This window comes from Rhincodon typus, chromosome 7, assembly GCF_021869965.1.
Source record: "Rhincodon typus isolate 14 chromosome 7, sRhiTyp1.1, whole genome shotgun sequence".
In the NCBI taxonomy this organism is placed as follows: domain Eukaryota; kingdom Metazoa; phylum Chordata; class Chondrichthyes; order Orectolobiformes; family Rhincodontidae; genus Rhincodon; species Rhincodon typus.
The window spans coordinates 24,003,176-24,030,335 of NC_063338.1; the positions used below are offsets into that span (position 1 = coordinate 24,003,176).

Here is a 27,160-nt window from a genome sequence, read left to right on the forward strand (position 1 = left end):
TTGCATCACCTGCATGCAGCAGTAAGTTGCACATTTAATATCTGTAACTTTGTCAACATCAATTGTTAGCGAGAACTTGAGAGATTAGACTTTTACAACTTTTATATTTACCACTAGATTTGTGTAAATTACAAGCCCATCAGTTATTGCCTGAGAAGCTGATTTTTTTCTGTATATTTCATGCAGACATCATTTTATTTTAAGAGGAGATCAAACCACGCTGTGATTATTACTTAGGGCAATTATGACAATTCACTTGTTAAATGTATGAGTATCTAGATTTTTCATTCTCCAATTCTAGTAGCAAACTCCCAATCAACAGTTTGATATGTACCACATGATCTACAATGATACTTTCAAGAATGAATAGAGAAAATTTGGTTCAATTTAAAACGAAAGTTGCAACATTCACAGAGAAGAATAATAAATGATACATCAGCCAGCAAGTTTAATGTTTTTTAACAAAATAATGAAAGACAGGAGAAAGATATCTAATAAACTAAAAATGTGTAGAAAAATTAAATACAGCAGCAAAGAAATTCTGAGTAAATGGCCTCGGCTAGAGAATACGCAGAATAGGTTAACAAGTGTCGTAACAAGATTGGTAATACTAATGCCTCCAATATCAACTCATTCAATGCACTCAGAGAATCACAGAATCTTTACAGTGCAGATAGAGGCCTTTTGGCATCACACCCGGACCTACATCCCCATCCTATTCCCGTAACCCTGCATTTCCTGTGGCTAACCCATCTAGTCTGCACAACCCAGGGTATTACAGGGCAATTTAATACACCATATTCATGTAACCTGTGCATCTTTGGACTGTGGGAGAAAACTGGACTTCCCGGTGGAAACCCACGTAGACTCACTGAGAACGTGCAAACTCCACACAGACAGACACCCAAGGCTGGAATCAAACCAGTGTCACTGGTGCTGTGAGGCAGCAGGGCTAACCAGTGAACCACATGCAGCCCCAGAGAAGTGAAAATAGATGATATTTCAAAATTTAAGGTTAGTGCACATACAAAAAAGGTAGACTGACTACTCCACCAGAAAGCCAAAACTTCACAGCGCCTGCCCCCCGAGCTCCACAAAGTAAAACTTTCACCATTTTCTCATCCAAGGGTGGCACAGTGGTTAGCACTGTTGCTTCACAGCACCAGGGACCTGGGTTTGATTCCACCCTTGGGCAACTGTCTGTGTGGAGTTTGCACATTCTCCCCACGTCTGCATGGGTTTGCTCCCACAGTCCAAAGATGTGCAGGCTCGGTGGATTGGCCATGTTAAGTTGCCCATAGTGTTCAGGGATGTCTAGATTAGGCAAGTTATAGGGGAATGGGTCTGGACGGGATGCTCTGGGAGTCGGTGTGGACTTGTTGGGTTGAAGGGTCTGTTTCCACACTGTAGGGATTCTATGATTCTTCTAACTTGAAGGGAAGAACTTTCATTGACGGACTTTCATTAAAAATGTGACTTAAACATTGATAAACCTCAACATGCCAGAAAACAAGGCCGTTACCAAATTTGTTGAAAGGAAAAAATCCTTTGAAAGACAACTGGCCACAAGAAGATGTAGGATACAGTAGTTCTATTCTGACAGATGATACAAACATAAAGCAATGGTGATATTCAAGAGCTAGATTTACCCTTAAAAAAAAAAAAAATTTCAGAAAGTCACTGCTGTCCACATTCACGAAAAAAGGCTGGACTGATGAAAGTAGATACAGGGAATGGATCAAAGAATCATGAAATTTGACTCCAGGCAGATTATGCAAAGAAAAGATTTTACTAATCTGGCATACACTCAAATCTCACCTGGTCGATGATGCATTGAATGATGGAAAATCAACCAATAATGATGTAGCAGTTTTTCCAACAACTTTTTGTTGTTTACCCCTGGAACATATGTATAAAATGAGTTTCTCAAGGACTTACCTCAAAAGCTGAGAAACAATTGGATGTTCACAGGTATAGAAACATAGAAAGACTGGAAATAAGACACTGACTAGCAAAATGGTTTTAGATCCATAGATGTATGGAATGAATTTGATCCAGATAGTCCACATTGCAGAATTTTTTTTTGACTATCAAATGCATACGATGGTATCAAGGACAATTATTTGTGAAATGAGGATGTTGAAGTTACTGTACTATTGTCATAATGACACAGGAACCCTTATGTACTTATAGTCATGCTGAACTTTTAAGTATGTGCTCTTTCAAAAAAAAAGAAAAAAGACAGACACAACCAAATGATGATTGCAGATATAAATATAGTGACCTTTGGAGAAAGAGAAATCCTAGGATATCACACCTGACAAGGCATCAGTGAAGCTTCAAACAGAAGGACATAAATGATGAGAAATAAACTACAAGCTGAAATATAACCTCTTGGGAATCATCTGCAATTGTGAATATGTTGGGGAACAGATGAATGTCAGGACAAGAGACATGTTTTATGTTTTCCCATTCAAGAAAACACAACAACAGGGATGAAAAATCAGTTCAATCTGTGTTGGTGTGTGCAAGTGAGCTGAGGTGCTAGTATTTCAATGGGTTGGGGTCCTTGTGAGTACTAGCCTAGGGTCAACAGCTAGTGTGTTACAAAACCAACACAAGTCATAAGTAAAGGACTCTCTCAAACTGAGTGCTACAAGTCTGCTTAGTAAAGGTGGGGAGACAGTTCCCTGTTCATTACTTTTCACCTGGAAGCTTGACAATTTGAAATCAGGAACCATAGTAACTTGAGGAATACTGTTCAGAGTCTGGTCATAACACAACTAATGATGAGGAAGGTAAAGAAAATCCACACGTTATATAATCAGGGCATAGGGATGAATTGTTTGGTGATTCAGATAGGGATTTTGACGTGATTTCGAATGCTGAGAGGTTGCTAAGCTTTGAAATGCAGAGGGATCTGGGTATCCGAGTGCAGAAATCACAAAGAGTTATTATGAAAAGACAGCAAGCAATTGGGAAAGCGAATATAATTTTATAGATTGTTGCAAGGGGAATTGAATACACAAAAGTAGGAGGTTATGTTTCAGTTATACATGGCATTGGTGAGACCACAGCTGGAATAGTGTGTACAGTACTGGTCTGTTTCAGGAAGAATCTAAATGCATTGGAAGCAGTTCAGAGATTTACTAGACTAATAACTAGAATGGTCAGTTTTTCTCATGAGAGAAGCAGGACAGGTTGGACCTGCATCCACTGACATTTAGAAAAGTAAAATTAACTTGATGGAAACATACGAGATCCTGAGGGGCCTTATCAGACTGCATGTGGAAAGGAAGTTTCCTTTCGTGGGAGAAGCTACAACTAAAGGTCACCCATTTAAGATAGTGAAGAGAAGTATTTTCTCAGAAAGGCATGAGAATTGAAACTTTCTTTTTCAAAAAGGCAGTAGAAACTGAAGCCTTAAAATATTTTTAAAGCAGAGGTAGATAGATTTTGATAATGATGAAGTGGTGAAAGGTTATCAGGGATAGACAGAAGTGTGGAGTAATGAGATCAGCCACAATCTTATCGAATAGTGGAGCAGGCTCAAAAGGCCAAGTGGCTACTCCTGCCCCTAATTCATATGTTCATATGTCTGAAGAATTTCAATGCGAAGTATTGTGGTTGATTCAGTATGGTATATATTAATATTATGTTCGATGAAATGTATGTAGGTTACATTTTTAAATAAACAGTATTGTTTGTTTTAATCTGTTCCATTGCAACAATTCTGCACAGACAGGAATTGTTCAAAAGTGTTACTGCATAAAAGAATCAATATTATGACTGGCCTAAAAGACTGGTTTAAAATTAAAATCAACTTCCTCCAAGTATATATGACAAACAATGTAAGATAGTAAGATACAGTAAGACAACTCAACCCAACTTACGTCGTCAATAAATCTTGCAATCACTGTTTTCTTTTTAAACGTTTTAATCATACTGCATAATTTCTTTCTCCATAAAGATGAAAAGCATGTTCATGACTTGATGGTTATATTTATTTAATCCACCATAATGTACGCAAAACTAATCACTTGCCCTCTTCCAGTTATAACAAACAAACAAACAAACAAACAAACAAACAAACAAACAAACATCGGCACATACTAAGAAGAAAAGTTGACCTCAAAATTGACTTTCCTATTTACGTACCAGCATAACCCATGAATTTCCCAGGTATTTCTTGATTGCAACAACGACTGCAAAAGATCTGTCCACACAAACGGCAATGATGTCGACGTCTGAAGGTGGTAAACTTCTCATTACAATCATAACACTCTTTACACTGACTATCTGGCATCCAGTACTGCTTCAGATCAGTATCCTGTTTTGCAAAACCAGGAAACAATCCAGGAATCAGTGATTTTGAACTATTAGAACTTAATGTGCATGCATTACAAATAAACACATCTTGCTATATTCTGTTACAAGTAAAGCTTTTTTATGACTTGCTCGCCGAGCTGGCTGGTTGTAGTTTAGACGTTTCATCACCGTGCTAGATAACATCATCATTGCAGCCTTCACTGAAGCAATGTAGTTCTACTCCGCTTAGTATTTATATGATCCGGTCTGTTGAAGTGTTTTGTGTCATTTTGGTTATTTTTTGCAAGGTTTTGTACGAGGTCTAATTCCATATGTTTATTGCTTACATTACGGGTGGAGAACCAGGTCTCTAGGAATTCCCATGTGTGTCTATGGTTGGCTGGAGCTAGGATGGTCACTTAGTCCCAGTTAAATTGATGGCCTTCATTGTGCGAGTGTACTGAAATGGGGGAAAGTTCGTCATGTCATTTTGCTGCTGGTTGGTGTTCGCGTATCTTGATGGCTAGTTTCCTTCCTGTCTGGAGGATGTAATATTTTTGGCAGTCCTTGCACAGTAATTTGTACACTACGTTGGTCCTGCATGTTGTGGGTATAGAGTCTTTGGTTCTGGTGAGTGCTCGTCTAACACCAGCCATGAGCAAAACGACACAACAAGCTTTCCCTCAATTCAGTACACTCAGACAACGAAGGCTATCAATTTAACCGGGACGATGTGGCCATCCTAGCTCAAGCCAACCATAGACACACATGGGAATTCCTAGAGGCCTGGTTCTCCACCTGTAATACAATCAATAAACATGCGGAATTAGACCCCATATACAAACCCTTGCAAAAAAGAACCGGAAATGACAACACTTCAACTGACCGGGTCATATAAATAAGTAGAGTAGAACTACATTGCTTCATCGGAGGCCGCATTGATGATGTTACCTAGCATGGTGACGAAACACCTGAACTACAACCAGCCAGCTCAGCAAGCAAATCAACAAGCTCATCCACAACCCAAGCTGCAAATCTTCACAAGAACATTAAGCTTTTTCATGATTTCAGTTCCTCCTTATTTGATACCTCGATATGCAACTTTGCTATAAAGAGAACTTTAACTGTTCAGCATTACAATCTGAGCAAGAATGAAGGACGGACAGAAATGAAATTTTTGCAGTTACTATAACACATGCATCATCACTCCTGTACACCACTATGGCACAAGATGGTGACAGTTCATGTAATAAAATTGTCTCATGTTTCCCTCAAACTCCAATCGTTTATTGTTTTTCTTGGAGTTCTTCTGGTCAGTGATTTGGCTCTTCACTTCCTTAACTTTCAATTTCCTATCTGTTTAGAGATCGTGTCAGTCATTCTCAGAATTAGACCATTGGAAGTCCATCTTCTCTTGAGGGCAGTTATCAGCAAAAATGCTATTTCCCCTTTCTGAAATACATTTCAAAGACATCAAACCTATCCATCAATGGCCACCTTAAATCTGTTGGGGGCAGTTGTATGAAAAATATACTCAGGGAAAGATAGAAATGCATTGTCATAACATTTGTTACAATAACTTCTGTTCCCTTTTCTTGAAAAGTTTTGCAGTGAATCCTTTTATCCAAACATTTGGCGTCGCCCACACAATTAAATAAACATAAGATGACAAACAAGTTCTCTTTTCCAATTTCTTTGCAGAATTCTGCACAAACGTGCATCCTTTTGAGTGACTGCCTGCTCTTCAAAAGGTAGGAACAGTGCATCACAGATATTCAAAGCAAAGCAATCAGATATTGTACTTGTTAATGAAAACCCATTGGCCATCTCTGCTCTTCATATCTTCAAGTTTGGCAACAAACCTGTTACCCAAGTATTAGCAGCATTTTCTGTTTTTCTGTTTGATGCAATCTTTTCTATGAGGATAAAGTACTCTTGGAAGGTTCTATATAGTTGTTTAGTGGGTGGCCATTTATTCCAGTCCTTCCTGCCTTCCGAGCCGGTTTTCCCTTTCTAGTTTTACGTGCTGCAGGTTAACAACTTTACTGTGTTTACTGTGTTTACTGTGTACTATACCTGGCTTCTTCCCTCCATTATTTCTTTCAAGCGCTTCAGAACTGTTGTAAGGCTCCTCAGTTGTACTGCTGTTCGAGGATCATGGCTTCCCATTGACACGTCTGGTTTTCTTGGACCACCTAATTAATAAGTCAAACACAAGCTTAAACATCAAACTAATTTGTAGGGTTACATCAGATACACAGCACAGAAACAAGCTATTCAGTTCAACCATTTCTGCTTCTCTCTTCATCTAAATTTAAGATAACCCTCCATTCCTTTCTTCCTCATCTGCTCAACTTCCCCTTAGATGCATCGATAATATCCGCTTCAACCATTTCCTGTGGTTGTGCGTGGTTCCATATTCTCACGACTCTGCATTAAGAATTTTCTTCAAGTCCTCTATTGAATTTCTTGGTCATCATCTTGTATTGATTGCCTCTAGTTAGGCTCTTCTCTACAAAAGCAAATTTTCTCTTTGTATCCATTGTCAAAACTTTCATTATTTTAAAGACCACTATTAAGTCACCACATAGCTTTCATTTTCAAGAGAAGAGAGACCCATTCCTTTCCTGACTTACCCACATATTCCTGGCATCATCACTGCGAACGTTCTCTGTACCCTCTCCAGCATCATTTTCATAATATGGCAAGTAGAATTGCATGCAGTACTCAACGCATTGAACTAAAGTTTGATATATGAGGTTAGCATAACTTTCTTACTTTTTTAAATTCTATCCCCCTTGATAGAAAGCTTATTGCTCAACGTCCTTTTATTTTTAAATGATATCGCCTATGGCACAACTTTTAATGATTGATTTAGTATGTGCACTCAAGAGATCCCTTTACAGTCTATCTCCACCTAGATTTGTATCTTCCAAGTAACAAGTAGCCTCCATAAATTATCAAAAGTGCCAGCTCAATTTTGTGTGCTCAGCTTTATTTGCCAATTATTTGCCCATTCTGTAAGATTATTAATGTTCTTTTGTAATTTATTACAGTCCTCCTCAGTATAATACACAAATTTAGAAAATGATTTTGATTCCAAATCACTAATGTCAACTGTGAACAGCAGCAGTGCCAGCACTGACCCTTGTGGAATACCACTTGCCATGTTCTGCAACGCCTAATTATCTTGTTTATCATGATAAATGGGAGCTAAATAAATCTGTAAATTCATTGTTAACATACTAAAAAGCTTAATAACTTTAGACCACTTACTACCACAAAAGCTAATGGATAACTCTAACCATTTCAACTTCACTGGGCAAATGAGTAGGAAAGACACCCTTTATACATCCTTACTACCAACGTACAGCTAAACAGGAAGTACACTTAGTAAAATTTAAAAACCATGTGCCAATGCCTAACTAGGAATAAAAATAGGGGGTATCACTGGAAAATATATTCAAACGATAACATCTCTGTGTGCTGAAAGATATGCACTATGTAAAAACAAAAAATGTTTAAAGGCTGTAATTACTCTTGCATACAGAAATTCCCACCACTGTGTTACCTTGTAAAGGCAAATATAGCAGACTACTAACGGGTATTACAAGCCCCATGTCCATAAGTACCTTTTACTCCAGGATGCAAGTTTTCTTTTATTATTTTTCCCCCTTCTAAACTCACAGACAAGTGAAGACTGGTGGGAATTTACTGCATTTCTAAAGTACAAATTGAGAGGATCAACAATGTAAATATCCTTTTCTGCAAATTATTCAGTTACAATTTTGTCAGTTTTTCCCAATTCATATGTGCTCCTTCACAAGTAATTTCCTGATAATTTATTTTATTTTAATACACTTTGTTGAATTCAGTACTTTTACCATTATTGTATGTTACAAGTATGGTTATCCATTAAAACGTGTTATTACCTTTGCCACAATGCATGTCTATTATTCGAGGAACTCAGTCTGGTAATTGTGTTTCAGTAATCCTCAGGATTGAAAGGTTAGCATGAAGCATTTGGAAATCTTTCAATGGGGCCAGAAGCACTTGTGTACATAGAATTCTTAAAGAAATGATATCTTCCAGTGACAAATTGTCAAGATGATCTGCTATTCTATTGTTAGTCAGGATGTAAGGTCTCTATACTGCAGTTGAGCAATGCATGTAGTTTGTTGACTAAAATGTTTTTTTTTAATATTTCAGTTCATACAGGATTAAACTAAAGTGACAATAGTTCAAACATATACTTGCCTCATTTTTGTACTTCTGTCATTACATGTGAAATTAGATAGGACACTCAAGATAAAACCGGAAAGAAGACACAAACCAAAGGAAATCTGAAACAATCTTGTAACCACTGTAAAGAAAGCCAAGATATTGACAGCAAGAAACTTACTACATTTGAGAAACTGCACTAAAAAAAAGTCTTTTCTTTGGTACACAGGATTGCAGTTGAACAGATTTTCCCACAAATATATCTTACCCTAGTAAAATATACGGTAAAGGTACGTGTAGATTTCAAGAACTAAAGCCTGAAGAATTTTTAAAAATCATTTGAAACCTTCAAAAATACAAAGCGTACAATTAAAAATATACATGCAAAATAAGAGTGGTTGTAGAAATTAGCAAGAGTGCATTAACCTAATCAGGAGAGAAAATCACAATGGAGTTGAAGTACACAATTGTCCAGATTTCCTAACGTACATATGCTTTACCATTTTCACAGCAATGTTGCCAATTAATTCTTTTTCTTCTAAAACAGAGAAAGATCCAGGATCACATTTGCATGGTTAACAATACAGTGGAAGCTTGTTTCAAGTACACCCCATCAAGTCAGTATTTGAGAATCACCTGGAAGCAGATTATTACCCAGTGCAAGGACAATGGTTCCCATTAGCATGGAGATGCACCATATTGAAGATGCCAATGCCCAACCAGATTATGGAGTTATCAGCAAAGGTGCCTCTCCAGTGTATGACAGTGTTACCATTCATTGTCCTTTTGGACTTTTTGGTTTCTATCTTCAACCAAATAAGCAGACCTAAATTAACTTTGAACTGAAACCACAGACTATATATGTGAAGCAATTTTGATGGAATGTTAAACAAGAAAGATTTCCATAGTTAAGGTAATAACTGCAAGAAATTATGTATTTTACAGTCTTAAAATAATGCTTGCAGCATGTGTTTTAAACTTCATTTTATAACTAACATCTTCAGATGAAAGTTTTTCAAATTTATTCCATTCCAAGATACAGTATTACACATAGGTAACAAATATTTGACTCTTTCTACCCCCACAGTAACCTTCTATCAAATAACCTTCAAATTATGCATTTTTGTATAAAGAGACCATTCATCCATTTGAGCAACCAGAAAGGTACTTAAAATACTAATCAAAGAGCATCACTTATGAAAGGAAACTTGGAAACCTGTGATTATGCACTGGCAAGAAAAACAAATTATAAAACAAAGACAGCAATCACAACCCAAGTCTTGAGCCCATTAGATCAAAAAAAAATCTTAAGAACTGTTACATCAAAAAATCTGAATTCCCGCAGAGTAAACAAGAACAAAAATATCACAATCTTCAAATCTGTCAGTTACTTTAAAGGCAAGGCACATCCAAATCCAGAGAGCTACTCTCAGACAAAAAACATGGTTTAATAAAAAAGCTGCTGGAACAATTAGAGTCAGAATTAAGCAGCGTATTACATGGGAATTGGAAGCACAATAAAATAGGGCAAGGGAGTGTAAAAGAAAAGGGAAGCCGTACAAGAACTACAGGAAAATTTAAAGCAAAAGAAAGGCATGTTAAGCATCATAACTTCCAACATTACACAAGATAATGACAGCGGTAATTCTTCATGCACAGAGTCAAACTCAAGGAGGTAATTGAAGCTGTTAGCCTATATGAGACAGGGAGCAAGAGTACCAAGGTCCTGAGTTGGACCTCCTCAAATACACCGATATCCCAAACAGCAATTGGATCCATAGCAGTAGGTAAAAAAACAGATGCGGCAGACATTAACATGGAATTCTTTAATATTCGTTGAGCTTCCTTAAGTGAAAGTGTGTGCCCTAGTATATGGAAATGTACAAATGTATGCAAATCCAAGAGTTGTAAGCAATTTAATCATCTGTAATCTTGTCTTTGAAGTTAGACGTATTTTAAACTTTTTTTAAAAATTATCTTCAGCCACCACAATTTAAAATTCAGGAAATCCTTCTCAAGATCTCTCTACTGATGTATCTTCCTCCTGCTTAAAGACATTTATAAAATCAAGTATTTTGACCAAGCTTTCGTAACCTGATTTGTGTTTCCTCAGCGTTAAACTTTGTCTGGAAATGCCACTGTGAAGCACCTACTTTAAAAGATTCTACATCTATGAAAGTTATAGTTAGATTGGAAACGATCGTGTTTTCTCCTATTGTACTTGTCTGGTATAGTTAGGAGTACTTTTCACAGCAGTCATGGTGGCACTTTTTTGCCAAGAATGCATACCCTCCCAGATGACGGATTTATTCTGCCTTCCCTCTTCTCTCTTCCCTCACATTGATGGTCTTCATGGCAAGCATGCTGTCAAAGCCTACAGCATGGTATAATGAAACACAGTTTGAAGCAGCAAGTTCAGCCCATGACTGGCAAAATTCAACTGTGGATGGTTGTCAAGAAATTTCTGGGATGCCTTATGGATTATACTGGAATAAACCCATACTGCCCATCTTGCTGATATCTTTCCTGTTCTTTCTTTTAGGAAAATGCAGCACTATTGGGTTTGACAGCATTCACCGAAGTACATGACTGCAATTTTCTTAACAATTGTAATGCATGAGATAAGACCTTTTGTTTTTGAACAGGAGCTGGTTTAAAGCTGGTCATAATTATCAACGGGATGATTTCAAGGATTAACCACAGAGCACTTTTTTTTCTCCAAAACCTCAAGTCCCCTCTATTTATTCCCCTGCACGCTGACCCAAAAAGCTTTATTTATGAGCACTTTTTAAAACTTCATTCACAGATTGAGGGCGTTGCTGGCCAGGCAGCATTTATTGCCAATGCCTAATTGCGCAGACGGCAGTTAAGAGGCAACCACATTGCTGTGGGTCTGGAGTCACATGTAGACCAATCCAGGTACGGACAGCAGTTTCCTTCCATAAAGAACATTAGTGAATCAAATGGCTTTTCCAACGATTGACAATTAATTCACAGTCATCATTAGACTCTTAATTACAGATATTTATTGAATTTAAATTCCACCATCTGCTGTGGCAGGATTCAAACCTGGATCCCAGAACATTATCTAGGTATCTGGATTGGCAGTCCAGCGATAATACCACTAGGCCATCGCCTCCACCCAGGAAAAAACAGTATAGATTTCATTTATCTCAAAACTACAGGAACAGCTATTAATTATACCACAGTTAACAGTGAATTAATAACTACAGGGCTGATTCAGCTACAACATTTATAATCAATGGAAAAGAAAGAAAGGCTCAACCACACTAGCTGTTACAACACAATACCATTAAAACCATGACGACTGTTATAGGAGCCACTGACTCTTTTTATCAGCATTGTAAAAGTTTGAGGAATATTAATTCTTAAGCCAACTGAATACAGTTTTAGTCGATCAGTTTAAACTGTTGGTTGCAACCCTACCCCATTTATTCAAGTGCCTGGATTAAATTATTACCACTATTTCAACTTCAAGGAGCCAGAATAATTTATTTTTTTGTTTGAAACTGGGTTAAGGTTCAATACAAATTGATTAAAAAATTGCTGCATAGAACTCAACTGTGGTTGAACTAACCCTCAAGATGTCAGAGAATCTAAGACTATAAGACATAGGAGCAGAAATTAGGCCACTCAGCCCATTGAGTCTGCTCCACCATTCAACCATGGCTGATAAGTTTCTCAATACATTCTCCCGCTTTCTCCCCATAACCCTTGATCCCCTCGACAATCAAGAACCTATCTTTTTCAGTCTTAAATATACTCAATGACCTGGCCTCCACAAACCTTCTGTGGCAGTGATTCACCACTCTCTGGCTGAAGAAGTTTCTCCTTATGTCCATTCTGAAAGGTGTTCCCTTTACTCTAAGGCTGTGCCCTCGGGTCCTAGACTGTCCTACCAATGGAAGCATCTTCTGAACATCCAGTCTGTCCAGGCTATTCAGTATTCTATAAGTTTCAATTAGATCTCCCCTCATCCTTCTAAACTCCATCAAGTATAGGCCAGAGTCCTCAAACGTTCCTCATATGTTAAGCTTCTCATTCCTGGGACCATTCTCGTGAACCTCCTCTGAACTTGCTCCAGGGCCAGTACATCTTTCCTGACATATGGGGTCCAAAACTGCGCACAATACTCCAAATGTGGCCTGACCAGAGCCTTATGGAGCTTCAGAAGTACATCCCTGCTTTTATATTCAAGTCCTCTCAAAATAAACACCAAAGTTGATTTGCCTTCCTAACTATTGACTCAACCTGCAGGTTTACCTTGAGAGAATCCTGGATTAGAACTCCCAAATCTCTTTGCACTTCAGACTTCTGAGTTATTCTCTCCCTTTAGAAAGTAGTCCATGCTTCTATTCTTCTTACCAAAGTGCATGACCTCATACTTTCCCACGTTGTACTCCATCTGCCACTTCTTTGCGAACTCTTCCAACCTGTCCAAATCCTTCTGCAGCCTCCCCACATCCTCAATATCTGTCCCTCTGTCTATCTTTGTATCGTCTGCAAACGTAGCCAGAATGCCCTCAGTTTCTTCATCTAGATCATTAATATGTAAAGTGAAAAGTTGTGGTCCCAATACTGACCTTTGCGGAACACCACTTGTCACCGGCTACCATTCGACATGTTCAGTTAAGAGGAGGCATGCCAAGAGCGGAGGGAATGCCACGGCAGGGTTGAGTGTAGCATTTGGGTGAGTGAGTGGCTGAATCAAGGGAAAGGGGTGCCTGCCTTGCAGGGAGGGCTGCATACAGTCCAGAAAGCAGGACGGATTGCTTGGAAAGGGTGCTGCAGTTCACTAATGTCCTTTAGGGAAGGAAACTACCATCCCTACTTGGTCTGGCCTACATGTGACTCCAGACCTACAGCAATGTGGTTGACTCCGAGCTGCTCTCTAGACAATTTAAGCAAATGGTCAATAAATGCTGGCCTAGTTAGCAATACCCTCATTCCATGGATGAATGATAAAAAAAAAAGAAAACAGGAGGCAGAATGGCCAGAGTGGGGAGAAAGTCAAAGGTGTTGTTGAAATGCTCCAGAATGGGGAAAGAATGTCTCTCTTCACTTACTTATCATACCTAAATCCAGAATTTATATCCAAATCCACGTCTGCAATTGTAAATTCGAAATTTTTGTACAATATATTATTTTGTTTAATTTATATAAATTGCTTAATAATTACGTCGTGGCAGCTAACAGCATTTTAAGTAGTTTCTTTTATTGCAAAAAAAGCACTAACAAGACAATTTAAAAGCCACACAATACGAAACATTTTGTTATTCTACTCAGGCTGCTGAACTCCAAACCAGAGCGGGCAGGGGTTCTAACCACTCCTATTTGCATTCTGTGGTTGGAACACAGTTGCAATTTAGAGCACATAAACTTCAGTAACATGCAGAACAGTGCGATGCATCACATAAAGCTATGTTAATCATATGGCATGACTATCATCTGTCGTTGCTTGCTGTTAGTAATGTGATATACTTCTTTTCTGGATCGCAAGAGCTAAACTTGAAAGATACATTGGTCATATGTGCATCTTTCATTAGCAGATAAATGTTTCAAGGCAATCATCTTGATATTGCAGCGATCAATCAACGAACATCACATGCTGTTCACTACATTTGCAGTTACTGGCAGAGTATGGGTTTTGAACTGCAAGTTCCAGTTATTATAAAACAAGAACAGACAATGTTCTTGAAGGAAATCTAGGGCCTGTTTGAAAACAGCAAGCAATGGCACATTTTCTTACCCAATGAATTGAAGCAACTGCAAATTAGAATACTTAATTCAACACAAATTATGTTCAAGATACAAAAAAAAAAGGACAGGAGGCAAAACAAAAAAGACTGGGAAAGATAACTAAGACAGAATGAAGAAGTGAACCATGCCTATCATTTTTAATTTTTAAAAATCATCTATAGTTAATAAATGAAACAATGAAACTCCACTCTTGTAAAAGGCACACGTCAGTTGTGGAGAAATTGTTTAGCAGCAATCAATACTTCTCACACTATTAGCTTGTAAGCAATTGACAACACTTAAAATAACAACATTAGTCATTAGCTTTTCCTTACCTGCACCTTGAGATTTGACCATTGATGCACTAGATGCTCTCCGTGGGTTTTCCCTTGCATGTTGCTTTTTGTAGGGTGATGATGATCTTAAATATGTTTGGTCGTCACTTTGGTGGCTGGTCCAAATTTCTTCTCTAACCGGTGGTTCACTTTGAGTCAGGTCTGTTCGATATGAAGAGTTTGGTCTTCCATCATCTAACATTGGGGTGAGAAGGGGTACAAAGTAAGAGGATTTTCAAAAATATATCCGAAGTAACAATTTTGATTTTCTAAATCAATGTGCAATTTGGTATAAAACAAAAAATATGATAAATACTGCCAACTCTTCACCTCCACAGCATCAGGCTATTTACTTTCCTTCCCATCTTCTGTATTGTCCATGTCATTTTATTCAATAATTTATTCTTGGCTCTCATAATTTCAAATGTAGCCCCAGAAATCAAGATTGAACAATCTATTGGGAGACCAACATTACTTCTGGTTTAGTTACCAAATGACGTGGAGAATAACATATGCTACTCCTTACTCCTGGCAACTTGCATAACTTGCTTTATACAGACCACTGAGGAGAATGAAGAAGGGACCAAATATAGAAACCTTGGAGAAAAACTATTCTATTGCATGTTGAATCTGTACTAAGTATTGTCAATAAAGATTTTGGACTAACTAAATGTATATCCAATAACCAAAAGCTGACAGAAAATATTGTTGTAACTCATGTACCTGGATTCACTGTAACACACGTACTTCTGAATAAGAAACTTTCATCGACCACTTTTTTGTATTAAAACAGGAATTTAATCATTGACTTGAGCAAGTGTATGTGGCAATTCATAACCTAAAACTGCTGAAGGAATCTGATTGAATTTTGGAGGTGGTGACCAGGTGTATATATGAGGGTAATGCAGTTTATATGGATTTCACCAAATCCTTTACCAAGGTGCCACGTGAAATTATGACAAACAAACAATGTAAAAGTGCATGGGATCCAAGGTAACCTGGCAAGTTAAATCCAAAATTGGCTTAGGGATAGGGAGACAGACAGTAGTGATAGAAGGTTATTTGCATGACCAGAGGCTGGTGCTCAGTGCCAAACCACACAAATCAGTACTGGGTCCCTTATTATTCATGAGAAATAAGTAAACAAACAATATAGAAGAAAATGTAGGGGGAAATAAATAAGTTTGTGAATGACATGAAGATTGGCCAGATAGTTGACAGTGAGGGAGGCGGTCTTAAGTTATGAGATGATATATTTGGGTTGGTCACATGGGCAGATCAGTGGCAGATGGAATTTAACTCTGATAAATGTGAGCTGATGCACTTTGGAGGTAGAAACAAGACAAGGAAGTGCTCTATGCATGGTAGAATACAAGTAAGCTCAGAGGAACAAAGTGATCTTGGGACGCTTGTATGCAGCAGGATGGTTATTAGGCTAGTTAAGAAGGTATATGAGACATTTGCCTTTATAAGCCAATGACACAGATTCCAAAAGCAGGGAGGTTATGTTGGGGCTGTGCAAAAATCTTTCCATAGGTCACAGCTGGAGAACTGGTGTATAGCTCTGGTCACCACACTAGAGGGAGGTTACGACTGCACTGAAAAAAGTGTGCAGAGGAGATTCATCAGGATGTTGCCGAGGATGGAGCAGTTTAGCTATGAAGAGAGGCTGGATAAGCTCAGGTTGTTTTCTTTAGAGCAGTGAAGACTGAAAGGGGACCTGATTGAGGTATAAAAATTATGAGGGGCATGGACAGGATGGAAAGAAAGTAGCTGCTCCCCTTATTTGAAGAGTCAATGATAAGGGGGCATAATTTTAAAGGCAGTAGGTTTAGAGAAGAAATGTTGTTCACCCGGGAGGATCATGGGAATCTGGAATGCTCTGCTTGGGAATGTAGTTGAGGCGGGAAACCTCGCGACTTTACAAAGTACTTAGATGAGCACTTGAGGTGTCATAACAGTCAAAGCTAGTGGCCAAGTGCTGGAAAGTAGGACAAGTGCAGATTTAGAGGTTGTTTTGTCAATGTTAGACTTGATGAGCCAAAGGGCCTCTTTTGTACTGCATGATGCTATGATTCCAGGATTCCAAGTATTTTCTACTTAATGTAATCAGCAAAATATGAAATTATTGACATAGCAGTAACTACAGTTACACTAACAAGCTGTCAATTTGACACAAAGTAGGGTATCTTTTTGCTGATAATTGGGCTTCAGAATGATAAACCCAAGACCTAATAAAGAATATAAAAGATAATGAGCCTTAAACCTGTGTACGTGCATCTTAAAAGAAGCATGACAAGATAAAAGGAGAAACAGTTCCCACCTTTTATGGCAAGCCAATGATAGGGCTTTAAAAGGTGCCTTACCCCTCTGACCACTATTTAGCCACACCTCACCACCTTCCCCTGAAAGATGGAGATGAGGGGTGTGCTGACTTTTCTTCCTTGTATGAAAGGCACTCAACGCCACATTGACCACCTCATTGGCAATCCAAACATTTTGATAGACCTGTGTCAATAACAATCCCTGTACCCATTTTCAAAAGTGTAGACAGAGGTCAGTTACAGGATTAGGCCTTAGAACTACCAGGACACAAGCAAGGGCAGACTATGGAACAGAACCAAGCACCAGTGCCAAGCAAACAGGAGATTCTGGATCCAAACCGAAGAAATCCCAGATAAAGCTGCTGATGTACAAAGGCAAATGCAGATAGGTTTGGTCCAATGAACGGAGAGGCCTCAAATAGACAGGATGTTTCGTTGGTAAGCCCCTACCTACTGAAGCACAGCACAAATTCTTTGCAGCATTTCACATGTGATATAATGCTCGTTCTGTACTGCTAATACTACTAAGTCATTAACTGCTTAACCTTGAACAAAATGTAATTAAAATATCACTGTGCCGCACCACAGTCACATCTGTATTATGGACTAGGGAGAAATGACAGGAACATACCCCATCCCTCAAACAACTTTCCTATCTCTTACCTGACTGAAGAAAGTGTGTTTGAACAAGAAAATGCGTTTAATCCTTAGTTTTCTCCTAAGTCTTAAAAGAATGATAAATATTTATTATTAAAGCACCCAAGTGTATATGCAACCTCGCCCACTCGCACAGTATAGAGTCATACAGCACCGAAACACACCTTTCGGTCCAAACAGTCCATGCCAAACTAAACTAGTCTCACCTGCCTGTGCTTGGCCCATTATACAGACACACACACACACACACCTCCCAAGGAAGGTTTGTAATTACGAAAGTAGCATGAATTTAGTCCCAAAAGTTTAAGAGTTCTTTGTCACACCTGCCCTTCCCCAAGCTGAAGACTCAAAAGTGACGCATGCCTGAAATTTAGCAGATATGGCAGCATGTGTGGAGAAAGAAAGCGTTAACATTTCAAATCAGGTATTATTCTTCTTCAGAGCTGAAGGAGAATCATATCAGATGCAAAACGCTAATTCTATTTCTCTCACCACAAATGATGCCTGACCTGCTGAATTACTTCAACATTCTCTATTTGTTTCAGATTTCCAGCATCCACAGTATTTTGCTTTTATTCAGGCCTGCAATTATTTGTTTGTCCATTGGAAATGATTCTGCTGGTTATAGGAAGATGTGGTTTCCTGCTGCTCTATTCCAATCCTGATACACTACCGAAGAAAAAAAAAAACTTGTAGAAAAACCCTGCTTCAATTCAGCAGAAAGGTCAAGTTCAAATTGAATTGCTGCCCACTGACGATTTCTCAGACAAGATAGTGTTCCTTCGCTGGTCAGTGTATTTCTCTCACCATCCCCCAGAATGTACCTTACTAAACCTCATTAGAAACCTAAATTCTGTCAATGATCAGAACATCTTTTCCACTCTCCTCACAAATGGTTTCTGACGGCTAGGTCACAGAAAAGCTATAGGATCCTGCTATTGCTCATGGATACACCATTGTGATAAATGGAACAAAAAAAGGACCGTGGGTGCTGGAAATCTGAAACACGAATAGAAATTGCAGGGAAAAACTCAGCAGGTCTGGCAGCATCTGTGGATAGAAAGCAGGAGTTAACATTTTGAACTTCAGAACTGAAGAAGGGTCAGCAGACCCAAAACATTAAGTCTGCTCTCTCTCTACAGATGCTGCCAGATCTGTTGAGTCTCTCCAGCAATTTTTGTTTTTGGTTGAGATAATGGAGGTTTATTTATATGTTTTCTCCTATGTATTGACAGGAAAGAAAATACCCACCCGACCTCAACTCTATTTTTGAAAGTATCCATTTCAGGATCATATCTCAAGTTCATGCAGTGGAAACATGACATCAATCAGTGCAAAGAGGAGAAAGATAATACAATTATTGGCAAAAGCTCAGAATCAACCTCATGTCATTGTTTTCTGTACATTATCATTCAGTACTTCTGGTGATAGCACTTTGGAATGCTCATCAAATAAAAAACACTAAGCATAAGCTTCTCACCTTTGTTAAAACGAAAAAGGCTTACAAAAGAACTGTAGGCTGATCTGAAGGGAGGTTCATCTTGATCCGGAGTCAGTGGCTTAAAATGGGTGAGATGAGATGGGCTTGTTGGAGAGTGAGACTGTTCATTCCCAAGGCCCAAAGCTGATGGGATTTTTTCCTCTGCTGCCATGCCAAATAACTGGAATAAGAAGAGAATAAACTCCATCAAAAACTAAAATTACAAGCAAACAACTTTTCAACTGTTATACTATATATGATGCAGTTGATTGTATTCTCATGCCCCAGTCAGAAGATTGTGTTCAAGGCAAGATCAGAGATTTAAACCCAGAAATCCAGGCTGGCATTACAGTGCAGTATTAAAGGAGTGCTCCACTGTTGGAGGACCTAGCTTTCAGATGAGATGCTAAATCGTGAACCTCACCTACTCATACAGGATATAAAAGAAACCATGGCAAAAGATTAAAGAGGAATGGGGTAACTATCACCAGCATTCTGATGTTTATCCCTAATTGAACATCACAAAAACAGATTATCTGGGAATTATCATATTGATTGTGGGGGCCTGTGATTCGCAAATAAATCACTTTAATACCTCCTTACAACAGTGACAACACATTGAAAGTATTTCATTGGTTGTGAACTGCTTGTAGAACATCCCCATTTGTCAAAGGCACTATTCAAGTAAAAGACTTACTTTCTTTTCCTCTGTTGGCTCCAAAGGACATAGATTGCAGCAGGTTACCTACTTTTTCTAATCAAACTTTTCAGAGATGTTATTACACACCTCTGGAGCAGGCGAGAGTTGAACCCAGGCGTCTTTGGTCCAGGGGCAGGGACACTACCACTATGTCACAACAGGGCTGTACAATACTTATTTTCTTTCAGAATGCACTCAGAATATCTGTGCAAATACAGTTCCTGTTATTTGGAGGTGTGCAGGAAGCCTAAACATTCAATGCTGGGCATTGCGTTGTGGCATTCATACACACCAAAATAACTAAAAACAAAGTGCTGGAGTTGCCTGACCAGCTTTGAAAGCTTGGCTAGTGATCAGCTGAGCCTCTCGGATAAGTTGATCACTTGTGTTGAGTTAGCTAATCTCAGCTGGAGTAGGGCAAGAGTTGCGTTGCAAATCAAATTTTAGTTTAGAGAATCAATGAAACTGACTCAAGTTCCTAATCCCATCAGCCTTAGTGTTGAACTCTGGCAGAAACCATTGGTGAAGCTGAGATAATAAGTGCATTCAACCACATCATTCAGTATCTGTCCTTCTACTGTCTATAGACTTTCTTACAATAATCTCCTTGTCTGTCTCCCCCTTTCAAATCTCCTTAAAACCTAACTTTTTCCATCAAGTCTTTGGAGCCATTCAATATTTCCTCAGCATCAATTTTCCTTACAAAGCTGTTTGAACATTCTTCTGTGCAAGTTCTCAAAGACAAATAACAAAGATGAATAGATTGATTGAGTAAATTATATGGCTCATGTGGATTGAAAACAACCAAGGAAATTAAATAAGGCAAACAGTTCATTTCTGAGTTGTAATATTCTAACATGAATATGGGCCATAGATAACAAGGTGGGGAGCTGGATGAACACAGCAGGCCAGGCAGCATCGGAGGAGCAGGAAAGCTGACGTTTCGGGTCTGGGCTCTTCTTCAGAAATGAGGGAGGGGAAGGGGGCTCTGAAATAAATAGAGAGGGGGGAAGGCGGTGATGGAAGGTGGATAGTGGAGCAGATAGGTGGAGAGAAGACGGACAGGTCAGGGAGGCGGGTATGAAGCTAGTAAAGGCAAGTGTAGGTAGGGAGTTGGGATGGGGGTTGGTCAGTGAGGTGGGAGGAGCAGATAGGTGGGAGAGAAGACAGACAGGTCAAGGAGGCGGGGACGGGGGGAGGTGGGGGAGCGCTGGTCTTGGGTCGAGGTAGGGGGTGGGGAGATTTTGAAGCTCGTAAAGTCCACATTGAGACCATTGGGCTGCAGGGCTCCCAGGCAGAATATAGGAGGTGCTGAATACTGGCCATTTGTGTGGGGCACTAGATGGTAATTGAGATCCATACAACTCTTCCCAAGCAGTTAGTCAACAGCTTCAATAAAACAAAACCTTGCCACAAACTAAAACATATAAAATGAGAACAAGGGAACAAACATGCCTTATTGCATTAGCACTGGAGGCTCATTTTCATTAAAATTCCAAGTTACAGCTATTCCTCCTTTAGCATTCCCAAAATATTCCTATGCATGTTAAATGAAAACCACTCAGGTCTTCAAGCCTGCTCCACTGTTCAATAATACCATAGCTGATCTGATCTAATTTTACATTCCTGCATATCCCTGATAGTCTTTTGTCTCCTTGGTAATCAAGATTCTGCATCTATTACCTTTTGAGGAAGGGAATTCCAAAGACTCTCAACTCTCAGAACTTACTTCTCCCCTTCAATCATCTTAAATTGGCACCACTTACTTTTACGCTTTGGTCCCTAGTTCCAGATTCTTCCACAAGAGGAAACATCCTATCTATATCCAGCCAGTGAAATCTCCTCAATTAAGTCACCTCTGTCTCTTGTAAACTCCAGGGGAAGCAGGCCTAGCCTGTCTAGCCTTCCTCATAAGGTAGCCACTCAGTCCAGGTATTCATGTAGTAAACCTTCTGTGAATTGCTTCTAATGCCTTAACATTTTCCCACAAATATGGCCATCAGTACTGTAGGTATTATTAAGATGCAGTCTCAGCAATCAACTGCATGACTAAAGCATAAGCTCCCTACTCTTCCATTCAATGCCCCTCACAACAATAAAAAAAGTTAGCTTTCCTGGTCACTTGCTGTATCTGCATACTAACCTGCAACACGTATAAGAACGCCCAGATCTCTCTGCATCTCTCAAATTTTAGATGATATGCTTCTTTTTTTTGCCCAGCCAAAATGGACAATTTCCCACTTTCCCACGTTATACTCCATTTTCTAGAACGTTGCCAATCACTTAACCTTATCCCTTCGTAAGCTCCTTGTGTCCTCTACACAACTCACTTTTCTACTTATCTTGGTGTTGTCAGCATATAAACTGGAAAGTATTGAAACTCCAGCACCAACCCCTGTGGTACACCATTCAGGATATCTGAAAAAGATCCATTTATTCCAAATCTCTACTTCCTGTTTATCAGGCAATTTTCTCAACATGCCAATTTGTTACCACCTACACCATGAGTTTTTATTTTCTGCAATAACCTGTGATTCAACAGCCTCCATTTGTGCTGTAATGACTCCACGGCACTCTACCTGCCTAGATAAACATGGCTCAAACAACACTCGAAGCTCAAAACCATGCCATCCATCACTTTACAAATCAAATTCCCTCCACTAGTGCCGCACAGTGGCAGTAGTGCATAGCTATACAAGATGCAATACAGTAGCTCACCAAAATTTCTCTAACAGCATTTTCCAAACTAATGACTTCTGCTACCTTGAGGAACCAAGGAAAACAAACACTTAAGAACACACTCATCTCTCCAAATCATACTATCCTGACTTGACACATCACCACCATTCCTCCAAAATCTTGAAACAAACTGTAAGAGCATTGTGGGCGTCCAAGCAGTTCACCACCATCATAACCTCCTTGGGAGCACTTAAGAATTGGCAATAATGTTGCCAACATTGACATTCCAAAAAATAAAATAAACGCTAATGAAATAGGGAACATGATAATGCAAAATGTATCTTAAAACCTCCCAGCACAACGGCAAGATATGGATCTACTGCCCAACTCTAAAGGTCTTTTCTTTTAATACCATATGGAATAAACATTTGAAAAAGTGAGCTAAATGACCTCAGTGACCACCACAGATACCCATCTCCATATTGAACTTAAACAGAAAATAAATATTTCAGATGATAAGATCTTTGGAAAGGGCAGGGAAATTACAAAATAATAGTAAACATATTGACAAGGAACATAACAGCATTAGAAAGAGGAGATATCAATAAGAATGATCAGTCAGTAAAAGCATTACGGGCAAGATTGAAGAATGAAGACCTTGCCAGGAATGTCTTACTTTAATTTTTGTAGCTGTCCCTCTGCCTCAATTGGTTGGATTGTGGGTTATTTCCCCGCTGCAGTTCAGCTGTTGGTGCTTTGTTCCCACCGTCTGACACTTTTGATCGCCTACAGAGACTTATTATTCAACCTGTCGCTGCCAACATGAAAGACCCATCACACCCCAGCAATGCTACAAGATACAGAAGCTTGAACTCATGCATCAACAGGTTCAAGAACAGCTTCTTTCCAGCCATTATTAGAATGATGAATGGACTCTCTTAACTTCAAATAATGCTGATCTTGCTCAGTGCACTCCCTGTGCGCCTCAAAGTTTTTTTTTCACCCTATGATCTGTATGCCCTTGCTTACTATTATCTGCCTGTACTGCTTGTAGACAAAGCTTTTCACTGTATTTGGGTAAGCATGACAATAAATAAGTCAAATCAAATCCAATCACACCATTCATATGACCTTTTGATATCTCTGCTGTGGGTTCTGTGCCTGTGCATCTTTCTGCACTTCACCAGGCGGGCAAGGCCGGGTGTGTGGTGCTCCAAGGGCTTGTGATTTCAAATAAATCTGTTGGATTATAACCTGGTGTCATGGAAGTTTTAACATGACATGTTGTAAGTATAGATTGGATACAGACTTGACAGTTCCCAGAGTTGTGGTTTTCATCACTACAAGTTAGAGTCTGTGATAAACTAAGTGAGAGGGTTTAACCATATTGTTGACTAATCACAATAATTATGTTATACCACTAACAGATGACAGGTAGAAGACTGACTGGTACATCTTTAATCTTCCTCGGCTCCTATCGGAGGTTAAAGTTTTCACATATATTTTCTGTTATATTCCTTATATCACCTACCTTAGTTTAACAAGATATATAAATGTAAAAGTTGACCTATCTTTATTCATTTTAGCTACAAGCCTTCTAAAATTGAACTGTTCATTTTCTCAATAATTCAAGAGTTTTACAACCACTCTCTTGCATGAAAATCCATTAAAAATATATGTAAATCAAACCTTGCCTTTTACTCAGTACATCCTCATCATCTCTTGCAATTTAACTTAAAGCGTTTGTTTTTAACGCTGTTTCTTACATTGTAAATATTTTTGATTATATATTGTTCCAACTAATAGAGTATTTCTGTTTTGTTTGAAATTAAAGCATGCCCAGACTTCAGACAAAACTAAACGCTGAGTAAAAAGGATATGTGAAGAGTGGACCAAAATCTTGAGTTGACAGATTTCAAGAACATAAATGATAGAAGCAGGAGGAGCCCATAAAGCCAATTGAATCTGCTAAACCATTCAGTAGGATCGTGACTGATCTTCAGTTTCAACTCCATTTTCTCACCTCCTCCTCATACCCGTTTCCCTGAAAAATATATTCAGCAATTTAGCACACACGAACACTATCAAAATCCTGGGAGATAGAATTGAACAGAACTTTCCGCATCCTTCGCCAACGTAACGCTGACATCCACCCAGCAATGTACAAAGTTGTACACAGATCAGTGCTGGGCCCACTGCTTTTCGTCATCTATATAAATGACTTGGACGTGAACATAGGAGGTATGGTTAGTAAATTTGCAGATGCCACCAAAATTGGAGGTATACCGGACAGCAAAGAAGGCTACCTTAGAGTACAGCAGGACCTTGATCAGACGAGCCAACGGACTGACGAGTGCCAGATGGATTTTGTTTTAGATAATGTGAGGTGTTGCATTTTGAAAAGGCAAATCTGGGCAGGACTTAGACACTTAATGCTAAGATCCTGGGGAATGTTGCTAAACAAAGAGACCTTGGAGTGCAGGTTCATACTTCCTTGAAAGTAGAGTCGCAGGTAGATAGCATTAGTGAAGGCAGCATTTGGTATTCTTGGCTTTATTAGTCAGTGCATGGAGTATGAGTTGGGAGGTCATGTTGCAGCTGTACAGGACAGTGGTTAGGCCACTTTTGGAATACGGATGCAATTCCGGTCTCCCAGATGTTATGAAACATGAAAAGGTTCAGAAAAGATTTACAAGAATGTTGGCAGGACTTGAGCTTTAGGGACAGGCTGAATAGACAGGGGCTATTTTCCCTGGAGCGTCAGAGGCTGAGGGGTGATGTTATAGGGGTTTATAAAATCGTGATGGGCACGGACAAGGTAAATAGACAAGGTCTTTTAGTCCAAAACTAAAGAGAGGGGAAAGATTTATTTGGGACCTAAAGGGCAACTTTTTTCACACAGTGGTGTGTGTATGGAATGAGCTGCTGGAGGAAGTGGTGGACGCTGGTACAATTACAACATTTAGAAGGCATCTGGATGGGTACATGAATAGGAAGGGTTTAAGAGAGATATGGGCCAAATGCTGGCAAATGGGACTAGATTAATTTAGGATACCTGGTTGGCATGGACAAGTTGGACCAAAGGATCTGCTTCTGTGCCGTGTCTCCCACCACCCTCCAACACACAGTAGGCTGCATATATGTAGAGATTAGATGAGCTGTTCTAGATTAATGGGAGACTTTCAATTTCCTACAGATTGGGAGGGAAGCAGAGGTAGTATTCTGGAACAACAGTTCTTTAATTAAAAAGAAAGCCATGCACTTTCGATTTACTACTCAGATTGAGCCCGAGTTAAGTTAATAATCTAACAGAAACCTATTTTGGTCACAAATAACTAAATAACAGAATTCAACATTAGGATTCAGACACAAAACGAAGTGTCACGAGCCAATGTTTTAAATTTAGGTAAAGTTTACTTTGAATATACCAAAAAGTCTGGGTAAACTATCTACAGAAACAAAAAGTTACATGAATAGTGGGAGGCATTCAAAAATGAATTTAGTAGAATTCAAGTCCTGTACTTACCGCTGACAGGCATGATCTCCAGTATAACTTTGAAAAAGTGATTGATTTGCAAAGTGAAGACAGCATAGAATTAAAATGGCTAACATGACCAAAAAAAAGTACAGATTTCAAAGGTTGGAAGATTTATTAAATACAGCAAAGGTACAATTGTGAATGTGGAAAAGCATCACCGAGTACATTATTTCAGCAGTCCCTAGCTTCCAGACAAGAAAGTAAAACTCCCATGTATTAGAAAGAGAAGGGGGCATGTCAAGTTTATAAATGTCTTGCAGGTGTTTGGATAGAATGTACACAGCAAATGGAAGTTTGGGAACTTCTCTCATACCTCGCTCTAGAAACTTCAACAAAAAGGTGCATTGAAAAGTTTACAATCACATAAAGAAAGAAAGTGCAATATTTGAATTATTAAGTTCCAAATTTCCTTTTGGATTGTACTGTTCTCAACATGACCAGCATGTTTATTAATAAATTGGAACACATTAGGTTACAGATTTCTCTGCAGCCAGTATAAATTAACCATTCTGCAATGAAACAAGAAAGTTGACATAGTACTGTAAGCCAGTGTCTATTAAGTTCTCCACACACAGCCCACTCCAGGTAGTTTACAAAAGATAGCACTATTACAACTTCAAGTAGAACAACAGTTATATTACCAAAGGTCAAATGACAAACTGTTGCAGAACCATTTTAATTTAAACAAATTTAATTTAATTTGTGCTGTTTGAATCAAACAGCACAATAATAACCACTGTACACTGACTGTGTTCTCAACTGCTGGAATATACAAGTATATGTGAAAATCTGTTTGTCAACCAGACAAATTTAAAACAAAAGAACATTATAATAAATCAAGAAATCAGGACACAACACAAACATGAGGTCAACTAAACTTGCAGTATCCTGTTGCTGAGTTTAACTGGTCAGATGGTATTATCAAAATAATAGCAAGGTTAACTGCATTCACCAATATTTTTGCAAATCACAGGAATATCAAGTAGGGGCAAATATGTCATTGATTACGAAAATCCAAAAGTTGCTGTACAAAATGCATCACTCCCTCCTTAGCTTCCCAAAACAGCATCTCATCTTCTGACATAATAAGTACTGCTGACGTTGGAGTCAGAGATAACAGTGTGGAGCTGGAAGAACACAGCAGGCCAGGCAGCATCA

At 38.8% G+C, this 27,160-nt stretch overlaps 1 protein-coding gene across 1 annotated transcript in view; it reads right to left on the minus strand.

The window, feature by feature from the left end:
• Window positions 1–27,160, minus strand: part of pikfyve (phosphoinositide kinase, FYVE finger containing) — a 99,226-nt gene that overhangs the window by 64,299 nt on the left and 7,767 nt on the right. The window contains exons 2-5 of the mRNA XM_048598715.1: window positions 19,086–19,266; window positions 14,625–14,819; window positions 6,385–6,503; window positions 4,159–4,330 (exon numbers count right to left, since the gene is read on the minus strand). Coding sequence (XP_048454672.1) covers window positions 4,159–4,330; window positions 6,385–6,503; window positions 14,625–14,819; window positions 19,086–19,257 — 658 coding nt within the window. The 5' untranslated portion in view covers window positions 19,258–19,266. The remainder of the gene's footprint in view (window positions 1–4,158; window positions 4,331–6,384; window positions 6,504–14,624; window positions 14,820–19,085; window positions 19,267–27,160) is intronic.